Source organism: Triticum dicoccoides, chromosome 2B (genome assembly GCF_002162155.2).
Source record: "Triticum dicoccoides isolate Atlit2015 ecotype Zavitan chromosome 2B, WEW_v2.0, whole genome shotgun sequence".
Classification (NCBI taxonomy): domain Eukaryota; kingdom Viridiplantae; phylum Streptophyta; class Magnoliopsida; order Poales; family Poaceae; genus Triticum; species Triticum dicoccoides.
Window position 1 is genome coordinate 803,412,657 of NC_041383.1, and position 12,583 is coordinate 803,425,239.

At 44.1% G+C, this 12,583-nt stretch overlaps 1 protein-coding gene and 1 pseudogene across 1 annotated transcript; both read left to right on the forward strand.

Annotated features, from left to right (window-relative positions):
- Positions 1-2,237: 2,237 nt before the first annotated feature.
- On the forward strand, positions 2,238-3,623 carry LOC119361502. The gene has a single exon (XM_037626680.1). It carries the CDS (start codon positions 2,238-2,240, stop codon positions 3,621-3,623), a length of 1,386 nt encoding a protein of 461 aa, XP_037482577.1.
- Positions 3,624-3,856: 233 nt separating this feature from the next.
- Positions 3,857-6,306, forward strand: LOC119361503 (annotated as a pseudogene).
- Positions 6,307-12,583: the final 6,277 nt, after the last annotated feature.

The window sequence follows — 12,583 nt, forward strand, 5'->3', positions numbered from 1 at the left end:
CTAAGAGATCAATGATCAACTTGTGTCTATGGGGTGCCCCCCTCCCCCGTATATAAAGGAGTGGAGGAGGGGGAGGGTCGGACGTTAAGCGTGCGGACTCTACGGGTTCGAGAACTATGTAGACATGACCGAGACACGTCTCCGGCCAATAACCAATAGCGGAACCTGGATGCTCATATTGGCTCCCACATATTCTACGAAGATCTTTATCGGTCAAACCGCATAACAGCATACGTTGTTCCCTTTGTCATCGGTATGTTACTTGCCCGAGATTCGATCGTCGGTATCTCAATACCTAGTTCGATCTCGTTACCGGTAAGTCTCTTTACTCGTTCCTTAATGCATCATCCCGCAACTAACTCATTAGTCACATTGCTTGCAAGGCTTATAGTGATGTGCATTACCGAGAGGGCTCAGAGATACCTCTCTGACAATCGGAGTGACGAATACTGATCTCGATCTATTGCCAACTCAACAAACACCATCGGAGACATCTGTAGAGCACCTTTATAATCACCCAGTTACGTTGTGACGTTTGGTAGCACAAAAAGTGTTCCTCCGGTATTCGGGAGTTGCATAATCTCATAGTTTGAGGAACATGTATAAGTCATGAAGAGAGCAGTAGCAATGAAACTTAAACGATCATAATGCTAAGCTAATGGATGGGTTATGTCCATCACATCATTCTCCTAATGATGTGATCCCGTTCATCAAATGACAACACATGTCTATGGTTAGGAAACATAACCATCTTTGATAAACGAGCTAGTCAAGTAGAGGCATACTAGGGACAATATGTTTTGTCAATGTATTCACACATGTACTAAGTGTTCGGTTAATACAATTCTAGCATGAATAATAAACATTTATCATGAAATAAGAAAATAAATAATAACTTTATTGTTGCCTCTAGGGCATATTTCCTTTAGTCTCCCACTTGCACTAGAGTCAATAATCTAGTTCACATCACCATGTGATTTAACACCGATATTCACATCTGAAACCACAGGAAAACATTCTTTTCGATAATAATAATAATAATAATAATAATAATAATAATAATAATAATAATAATAATAATAATAATAATAATAAGAAGAAGAAGAAGAAGAAGAAGAAGAAGAAGAAGAAGAAGAACAACAACAACAACAACAACAACAATAATAATAATAATAATGGAAAGACTAAAGAAAACTCTGAAACCGCAGGAAAACATTCTTTTCGATAAAACATATGTTAAAAAAATGTTATTTCAAACTTTCTCCGTTCCTAAATATAAGTCTGTGTAGGGATTTTAATATGAAGTACATACAGATGTATATAGACATAGTTTATAGTATAGATTCACTTATTTTGCTCCGTACGTAATCCATATTAAAATCTCTAAAAAGACATATATTTAGAAACGGAGGGAGTAGTTCCAATTTTCATAAAAATGTTAACTATTGTTCAAAAGATGTTACATTCTTATCGACGTTTATTAAAATTGGATATAAAAAATGGCGCAACATGACACATGAAACAGGTTGTGCCCCTTTTATCGCCCGGTGCAACACACGGGCATGTGTACTAGTAACATATAATTACGTTGAATATGTTCGAAGGAATATTTTCAAAAAGCAACTTTGACAAAAAGCAAATTTGTAGTGCATACATGCTTAAGTCGGAAGTACTTCACAGACGATACAATGCTGAACGACACTGGGACGATGGCTAATCCAGCTGTTAGCTGTTGTTTCAACCTTGCCCATGGATGGCATGATACGCATGTCGTGCATGTATCGTCTGGTAATGTCATCCATATAGGCGAACCAACATGTGATTGGATGGTTAGAAGGACTGTGGTATCCCCAGTCCACCAGGGCTCAAATCCTGGTGCTCGCATTTATTTCTAGATTTATTTTAGGATTTCTGATGATGCGCATTCAATGGGAGGAGACGTTCCCGTCGACGACGAGGTGCCTACGGTGACTTCGTAAATTTCAAGATGATATGACGGCTCACTCTTTCAGAGGTGCTCATAGGGGTAGGATATGCGTATGCGTTCATAGGGTGAGTGTATGCGCGTGTATATGAGCGCTTGTGTCTGTACTAATGTTAAAAAAATGTTGTTCATATAGCAGTGCTCTTCCTAAATTGAGAATTGTCGTTCTCAAAAAAAAAGAAGTTAAGAATTGTTTGTCTCTCTGGATTCCTTCCTATCCGGCTCCAAACCCGTCGTCTCTCTCTCCGTCTCCATGGCCGCCGCCACCCGGATCCCGCCTACCCTTCCCGAGTGCGACGATCACGACGGCGCCGTCATCCTCGACCTGCGGTGCTACGTCGCCGACCTTCCCAACGCCACCACCGCATCGGGCGCCACGAGCAGCGGCCTGCCGATCCAGGTGACCTTCCATGCCGCCCGCCCGCCGTTCCTCTCCTACTTGTGTGTCCACTGCCACGGCCTGGTCTTCTACCGCTCATTGCCCAGAGTCGTCGCCACGGACGCCGACCTCGTGCTCCTCCGCGTCCCCATGGACATCAACGCGCCTATTGATATACAGTCCTGGGACTACTTCGTATACAGGCCGCGAGCCCATCGCCTGGATCTGCTCCCAAACCCGTACCCCATGTGCTTCCGCGACTCTGCAACCGCCCTCCTCAGCCACAACGACGGCGCCTGGTACGCCGTCGCCGCCATCAGCAGCTGGTGCCCAGTGTACTACGAGGGCAACAACAAGGACTCCATCATCAGGTGGGACTTTCGGCTCCACCTGTACCGCTCCTCCGATTCAAAGGGATGGATCACCATGCCCATGTCATTGGAGGAGCTTGTGAGGGACAAGCTTCTCCCGTTACCGGCTTCTGCCGATGCGGTGGAGGAGGACGACGACGTGCCGCTGTACCACAAGACATCCAAGACGCTCACAATCGGCGGCGAGCGCGGCACCGTCGCCTGGGTGGACCTCTGGCGTGGCATCCTCCTCTGTGACGTGCTGGGGGAGCGACCAATAATGGTGTTTCAAGACATCCCATTGCCCATGCCAGCAAGGGGAAACATGGGTCGCTTCCTCCGGCAATGCGAGCCCAACTATATCAGGGATGTTGCCATCACTCGGCACAAAGACACGATCAAGTTCGTGGAGATGGAAATCTGGCCACCAAAAAAGCAGACCAAGGTCATCCAATGTGGATGGAAGGCCACGACATGGAGCATGCCAGTACCACCATTACCAGTTGTTGGTTCATCATTCACAGCGGACTGGCAGACTGACTGTGAAGCTCAAGTCGAAGATGTCACCGGCGACCCACACCATTGGAACCTGCTGTCTAAGCTGAGCGGGAGTGACACCACGCCAACATTGCAGAAACTTTTCACGGCATACCCTACCATAAGCATGGACGATGACGATATTGTCTACTTTGTTCATAGTAACGCCATCAGTCTCCTGGAAAGATTGGAGTTGGTGATTGCTGTCGATGTAAGGAACAAAACCCTGCGAGGAGTAGCTGAGATTGATGTCCAGAAGAAGAACTTCATCCTCATGCCCGTCTTCTGCACCAGTGACATTTGCAGACATCTGACGAAGACTACTGCAGCTATATCTCAGCAGAGCTTAATCCAACTGAAAAGAAGCTGGTAAGCCAACTCACAACGAAGACTGCATAAACCAGCAACTTCGGTGCATGCCATGCAATGCAGGTGAAATGAACATACCTGCAGATGCAGAAGGCAGCTTGTGAATAAGATGCGACCTGGTGGTGAACAGATGCAGGATGCCAAAATAATTGGCCATCAAGGAGCGTGTCAAATTGATTCGTGAAAATTATGCCAAAAATAGTGAGCTGGATATATTGCGTGTTCCTATCCGCACACATGGGTACTTGATTGTCGGGGAATAAATCATGTGGAACTTGTGTATCCTCTGCTCACTAGAGCTGACCTTGTCAGGTCATTGTAATCCGAGCAAGAATCTCGACTTTTTTTTAGTTTACTTAAAACAAAAGTTCAGAATTGTTTGGATTAAAAGTGAGCGTTTAGTACATACTAGCTGAATAATGCATTTGCGTTGCCACCAGATAGTTTTTGTTTTAATGAGATACCAATAAAGAGATGGCCATATTCAGACACAACCAAACATATGGTTTTTAGTTGACGAACCACTTCATTTTTCTTCGTCCAGCCAAAGTTCACCTTGTAGAAGAATATGCCATTCGCCCTGCACATTGGCTGTCTCTGCTAGTATGTATAATTTCAAAAGTTCAGAATTGTTTGGATTAATAGTTCAAAATTGTTGGTTGTATCTCATTAAAATGGCCATTAAAAGTCACCTTCCATCTACAAACATGTTTTTTCCATCATGAACTAACAAGCAGGCCTATCGTCGACGTGAATCTTTATGTCTCGGGTGCCGATGCACCTGAATTGAAAAATAATAATTTACTCATACTAATTAAATCAGCGACAGCTTATATGGATCGGAGGGAGTAGACAATTCAAACGGTGTTACAAATTTCTGAAACTTTCATGGTATTCTAGGTGGGAAAAAACAAAATCAAGACTATAAAAGTTACTACTCACGCTTTGGTACACGCAATTTTTTTTCTTGGCCACGGAGTCGGCCGAAGCTATTTCTTCTCGAAACTTTGAACATGAGTGTAATATCTGATCATCATGTTTCATTCCAAAAAGTTTCAGGAATTTTCGAATTTCGTAAACTATTGTTTTTCAATTCGGGTCCATTAGGACCTGAGACCCGCTGGTTATTTCAGGCTTACCATTAGTTATAAATTTGCATATCATTAAATTGCTGAAGAGAAGGCCATTGTTCTTTGGGGCCTGTATGTAACATGGTTGTCACGGAACAACACAAAGGAGGACAATCGGGTACTACCAATGGCGTCCATATTGATGCCCAAACTCCACATGATAGGCCGATCTCACTGTAAATGACCCAGAGCAAGTAGCATTCCATGCGACGAAGTCATCCATCACTTCTACCCGTAGGGGAATAAGGAGTACTCGTTGGACATCAACTGGAGCGATAATGCTACACTTACGGGCCGCTGCTACGGACCAAGCGATACGCGCTGATGTGGAAACGTCCACGTCATCCCCACCGCCCACCCCTCTCGAGTAGAAAACAGCAGAAAAATTACTCGCGCACAACAGCCAGACCGTCCGCCTTCTTCTACCTCGAAAGAAAAGAACAGCCTGCCGCCTCCTCGTTTTCCAGACGGGCCGCTCAGATTTCCTCGCTCCACATTGAACAGATGGCCGCTGGGATTCTAGGTCAGGCCACATTCTGGATCTGCTCCCTAACCCGTACCCCATGTGCTTCCACGACAATGAAGCCGCCCTGCTCAGCCGCGAGGACGGCGCCTGGTACGCCATCGCCGCCATCAGCAGCTGGTGCCCAGTGTACGAGGGCAACAACAAGGACTTCGTAATTAGGTGGGATTTCTGCCTCCACATGTACCGCTCCTACGATTCAGAGGGGTGGATCACCATGCACATGTCATTGGAGGAGCTTGTGAGGGACAAGCTTCTCCCATTGCCCGCTGCTGCCTCCAATTGGGCGGAGGACGACGACCACGTGCCGCTGTACCACAAGACATCCAACACGCTCTCAATTGGCGGCGAGCGCGGCACCGTCGCCTGGGTGGACCTCTGGCGTGGCATCCTCCTCTGTGACGTGCTCGGGGAGGAGCATAGACCAATAATGGTGTTTCAAGACATCCCATTGCCCATGCCAGCAAGGGGAAACATGGGTCGCTTCCTCCGGCAATGTGAGCCCAACTTTATCCGGGATGTTGCCCTCACTCGGCACAAAGACGCCATCAAGTTTGTCGAGATGGAAATCTGGCCACAAAAAAGGGCAGACCCATCATGTCATCCCTGGTGGATGGAAGGCCACAACATGGAGCATGCCAATACCACCATTACCGGTTGTTGGTTCATTCGCAGACTGGCAGTGTGACTGTGAAGCCCAAATTGGTGATGTCACTGGCGACCCACACCATTGGAACCTGCTGTCCAAGCTGAGCGGGAGCAATGCCACACCAGCATTGCAGAAAGAGAAACTTTTCACGGCATACCCCACCATAAGCATAGACGACGATGATATTGTCTACTTTGCTCATAGTAACGACATCAGTCTCCTGGAAAGATTGGAGTTGGTGATTGCTGTCGATGTAAGGAACAAAACCCTGCGAGTAGGAGCTGAGATTGATGTCCAGAAGAAGAACTTCATCCTCATGCCCGTCTTCTACACTAGTGACATCTGCAGACATCTGAGGAAGACTACTGCAGGCACATCTCAGTAGAGCTTAATCCAACTGAAAAGAAGGTGGTAAGCCAACTCACAAAGAAGACTATAACCAACTAGGCGCATGCAATGCAATGCAGGTGAAATGAACTTACCTGTAGATGCAGAAGGCAGCTTGTGAATAAGATGCGACCTGGTGGTGAGCAGATGCAGGATGCCGAAATTATTGCCATCAAGGAGCCTGTCAAATTGATTTCTGAAAATTATGCCAAAAATTGTGATCTGGATATATTGCGTGTTCCTATCCGCACACATGGGTACTTGATTGTCGGGGAATAAATCATGTGGAACTTGTGTAGGCTCTGCTCACTAGAGCTGACCTTGTCAGGTCGTTATAATCTGAGCAGGAATCTCATTTATTAAAAACAAAAGTTCAGAATTGTTTGGATTAGAAGTGAGCGTTTAGTACATACTAGCTGAATGCATGTGCGTTGCCACCGGATAGCTTTTGTTTGAATGAGATACCATTAAAGAGATAGTTTTAGTTGACGAACCACTTAATTTTTCTTCGTCCAACCGAAGTTCACCTTGTAGAAAATATGCCATTCTCTCTGCTCCTTGGCTTTGTCGCTACTTGTATGTATAGCTTCAAAAGTTCAGAATTGTTTGGATTAATAGTTCAGAATTGTTGGTTGTATCTCATTAAAATGGCCATTAAAAGTCACCTTCCATTCTACAAACATGCTTTTCCCCTCAGGCCGAAACTAAAAACCGGGCCTATGGTCGACGTGAATCTTTGGGTCTCGGGTGCCGATGCACCTGAATTGAAAAATAATTAATTTACTCATATTAAATCAGCAAAAATTAATATGAATCGGGGAGAGTAGAAAATCCAAAAGGAGTCAAAAGTTTTGCGAATGAAAGTCTCATGGTATTCTAGGCGGGAAAAAGGAAAATCGAGACTATATAAAAGTTACTACTCATGCTTTGATACTCACAATTTTGTTTTCTTGGTCACGGAGTTGGTTGAAGCTATTTTTTCTCGAAACTTTTCACATGAGTGTAATACCTGATCATCATGTTTCATTCCAAAACGTTTCAGGATTTTTTTGAAATTTATAAACTATTTTTTTCCAATTTGAATCAATTAGGACCCGAGACCCACTGGTTATTTCCATCCCGTCATCTGTTATAAATTGTCATATCATTAAATTGCAGAAGAGAAGGCCATTGTTCTTCGAGGGCCTGTATGTAACATGGCTGTCATGGAACAACACAAAGGAGGACAAGCGGCTAGATCAAGGACTCGGTGAGTGCCAAGGACAGGGTGATGTGTTTGACTTAAAAATGGAAGAATGTGAAGGATGTGGCGTCGAGCACATATATGAATGCTCTGATAAGCTGAGGTTGGCTGGCCCTCAAGGAGATGTCACTCTTGATACAGGTCTGACATCAGAGCACCACATGCACCGTGGGTTTCTACCTCCTTGATCCTAGATGCACCCGCTGCTACTCGTGCACGAACGACCAACCCCAATATCTCGCATCACTCATGCTACAAGGCATGGTGGAAGCAGTGCATGGGGAGAGGTTAGGTGCTACGGCAAAACGGGCGCACACATTCTGGGCTCTTCATTAGCGCATGCGATTCGATTCGAGGAGGATCTAGATGACCAAGGAAGGAAGAAAAAAGGAAAAGGGTGACAGATCAAATTTGGACAACGCGGCATGCTGCTCTATTGTGTTGCGTTGCGTTGGTCAGGTCATTTCGATCTTTTGTTTCTTTTTTGCGTGCCTACGAATAGTTTTTTTCCTTTCGTTTTATTTCTGAGGAAGTAAATCGATCGAATGTGTGCCGCTTGGTTCGAGACTAAGTCATTTGTGAAAAAAGAAGATCTTTGCTTTTATTCTAGTTGGCCGGCGGATCTTTTTAAAAGACCGCAGGTCTACGAGCCGTTCGATCTGTCTCTATCTCCGAGTCAAGCAACATTGTCATTTTTGCAACAATAGTTGTGTTGCGAGAACCCTTTTGTAACACTTGCCTTGTGGCAGAAATATTTGTGACAAAGGTTGTGTTACATATTTATTTTCTTTGCAACAAAGTTCTTGTTGCAGAATATTTTTGAGATTTTGTTTTGAAACGGTTCTCTTGTTGCAATTTTTTCTTGCAGCAGATGTCTTGTTGCAGAAAGTCATTGTGTTGCATTGCTTGCGGCCATGTCCTCAAGCAGAAGCTCGGTCTTGTTGGGGAAGAGAGGGGGTGTTGCGTATGCGATGATGATGATGGTGGAGGCAATGGAGCATGTGGCCGGAGTGGCATAGATCGGCAATGGGGGCCGGAGCAGAGCTTCCATGACCACTGCTTGTGAGCGGACACAGGGAGACGGGGAGAGGTGACCTCATCGACGTGCTTGTCGGCGGCCTCGTCTGTGTGCTGCTGATGGCGAGCAGCAGTGGTGGCGGCCGGAGCAGTGCACAAAGGCATCGGCTTCACGGGGAACTCGGAAGAGCACGAGAGGATGCAGATCCAGATCCTGCAGCGGATCACTTCTTATGGTGGGGGATTGCAACAACAGCTCAATTGCAAAAACTAGTCTAGGTAATAAGTCTATGCATTGCCATATACAAAATTATTTCTAAATGCCTTGTCAATCGTTTACGACCATTGCTTGATGATATTATTTCTGCAGAGCAGAGTGTTTTTATTCCTGGGAGAATGATCACGGATAATGCACTCATAGCGTTCGAATGCATTCATCATATTAAGCTTTTGTGCTTACAAGCTAGATCTATCTAAAGCTTATGATAGGGTTGATTGGGTTTTCTTGGAGCAGCTGATGCAAAAGTTGGGTTTCTCTCGCCGGTGGTTGGACTGGATAATGTCATGTGTCACATCGGTGAGATATTCTGTCAATTTAAATGGGACCCTCTTGGATTCATTTGCACCGTCGCGTGGGCTTCGGCAAGGTGACCCTCTCTCTCCTTTCTTGTTCCTTTTTGTGGCTGATGGTTTGTCTGCAATTCTAAAGCAATATGTGTCACTGGGTGATATTACTCCTCCTAAGGTATGCGGAAGAGCTCCGGGTATTCCAAATCTTTTGTTTGCTGATGATTCTTTGTTGTTTTTTTGAGGCATCACGTGCTCAAGCTGAAAATGTTAGGCATGCTCTAGATATATATAGTAATGCTACTGGTCAAAGTCTGAATTTTAATAAGTGCTCAATTCTCTTTGGAAATTCATGCCCTGTTGCCGTTCAAGATGATGTTAGAGTTGCACTAAATGTGTCAACTTTGCTCTTTCATGAAAAATATTTGGGGCTGCCAACTCTAGGAGGTCGTATGTCGAAAGGGAAGTTCCAAAATCTTCAAATGAGGTTAACAAAGCGTCTTATACAGTGGGGTGATGGCCATCTTGCTCAATCTGGAAGAGAGGCACTTATCAAGTCAGTCGCTCAAGCATTGCCCACATACATTATGGGTCTGTTTAAGTTGCCCTTCTCTATTTGTGATGAACTTACTAGGATGGTAAGAGGTTTCTATTGGGGTTCCTCGAGAGGTAGAAGAAAGGTGCACTGGTGAGCATGGGGTTCCTCAAAGCTAGATATTTACAGGCAATGCATCTTCTTCTTGGCGGGCTATTAGTTATGGGTTGGAATTGCTTAAAAAGGCTTAGTTTGGAGAGTCGGTAATGGGAGGAGCATCCGAGTTTGGCGTGATAACTGGATCCCGAGACTGTTCTCTTATAATCCTATTACGATGCGAGGAAGATGTCATATACATTTTGTTTCTGAGCTACTGGATGTTAATGGCGCAAGGAATATGGGGCTGCTCAATGAGTACTTCTTGACGGCGGATGTGTCGGAGATCATCAAAATACGAGCGTCGTCGAGGCTTGAAGAAGACACACTGGGTTGGGGACCCGGTAAGTATGGGACTTTTTCTGTCAAAAGCGCTTACCATTTGGCTTTTGAGGAGGCACATAGAGGTTCGGCTACTAGTTCTAGTTCTTGGCCAGATGGATGTCGGTCATGTTGGAAGTTGATTTGGTCGTGCAATGTGCCCCCGACAGTCTATAACCATGCATGGAAGGTCGCCACAAATGCATTGCCGACTTGGCAAAATAAGTACAGCAGGGGTTTGGAGATTAATGATTTCTGTCCGGTATGTGGTGCTAAACCGGAGGACAACTTCCATCCTTTTCTTCGTTGTCCATTGGCACATGAGTTATGGAAAACTATGCCTGAGGTTTGGATTTTGCCGGAATTATCTTCTATTCAGAATACGGGGAAGGAATGGCTTTTACATGCATTAGCTCCGCTCCGGATGTGGAACGTAATATGTTATTGATGACCATATGGCGTGTCTGGCATATTCGTAATGAGGTAGTTCACCACAAGCCCCCACCACTAATGGAAGCTTCTAAGAGATTTCTCATGAGCTATCTTCAATCGTTGATTGGTCTCAAACTAGATCTTGCAACTGATTCAAGCAAGGGGAAGCAAATGGTCACATATGATAATACTGTAGTACACCCGCATGTGTTAATGCCAAGAGTATATTCGGCTAAATGGCTTCCTCCAAGTCCTGGGTGGATGAAATTAAATACTGACTGGTCGTTTGCTAAGGAGAATTCAGCAGGTGCAGGTATGGTGCTTAGAGATGTGGAGGGTACCATTATTTTCTCATCTTGTCGGTCTCTTTTAACATATCGAGATGCACTTGAAGCGGAGTTGTGTGCTTGCATGGAGGGATTATCTTTGGCCATTCAGAGATGCAATCTTCCGTTATGATCGAGATGGATTCTATTGTTGCAGTCAAACTTATTCAGGCGAAGGAGGTGGATAGATCACTCTACTCATCTATTGTTAATGAAATTAGGCATCTTATGTGTCTTCGTGATTCTTGTATTTCTCATGTAAAACACGATCAAAATAGAGTTAGCGATAGCCTAGCTAATTTTGCTCGTATTAAGGGGAGAACTATGACTTGGTTTGGTTCTGGTCCAGAAGCTTCCCTTCAGTTAGTTGTTGATGATTGTAAGGACATGAGATATTGAGTAATACAAGTTTTACCCGCAAAAAAAAAGGAAATTGCAATTTCCAAACGTTCTCACTTTGTCAATAGATCTGAACGAGTCCGATCGGCTCCAGCGCTCCACCTTCCCCGCTTTTCATTTTTTGCAAAAAAAGACGCAGCAGTGGGACTCAATCCTTGCACCTACTGCGTGCATTCTGCTCCGACAACCACCCAGCCAACTTTGTTCTGTTATTAAACAAACGTTACACTTTCTTTACCGTATCACTGCTCCTTTGCATCTACAGCCAAGAAACTAGAAATTAAATTTGATGTGTGTGGGGTGCCTTTGGACTCAGACTTGAGTCACATGTAACAAAGCTCAGGCCCATTAACCAGCTCACCTAAATTACTTTTGTTGTCTTACCCCCTAGTTTTATGGTTTTAATAGCCCGTTGGTTACAGTAGGCAGTTTTCATATATAGTATTAAAAACGCTATCATTTTTCTCCATTATGGTAGTATGTCTAGTTGTCTTGCTTCCATTTCTACCTTGTTCGAGAAAAGTAAATAATGGGCTAGAAAATTAGGAGGATTGAAATGGGAGCATGCAATCCTTGCTCCCATTATGGTAGAATGTTTCTCTCCATTTCAAGACCAGGAGCACGCAACCAATGCATATCATCGGGCTCCTGGACTTGATAACTTAGATACAAAAACTACAATAACTTTGACCCGTGGATAAAAGTTGTTAAAAACATACCACCGATAATTTCTTTGTAAATAACATAATAATATACACTCCCGAACTTGATAACTTAGGTATAAACACCACGATAACTTTGACCCATGGAAAAAAGTTGTTAAAAACATACTCCGGTAACATCTGTGTAAATAACATGGTAATATAGGCTTCCAGACATGATAACTTAGGTACAAACACCATGATAGCTTTGACCAGCGAAAAAAAGTTATTGAAAACATACTCTGATAACTTTTTTGTGTAAATAGCATGATAATATAGGCTCCCGATCCTGATAACTTGGGTACAAACACCACGATAACTTTGACCCATGAAAAAAATTTGTTGACAACATATCACTAATAACTTCTCATGTAAATAACATGATAATATACGCTTCCGGACATGATAACTTAAGTACAAACATCACGATAACTTTGACCCATGTAAAACAGTTGTTTGCATGCATACTGTAGTAACATCTGTATAAATAACATGGTAATATAGGCTCCCCGGACCTGGTAACTTAGGTACAAACACCATGATAACTTTGACCCGTAAAAAAAAGTTGTTGAAAACAT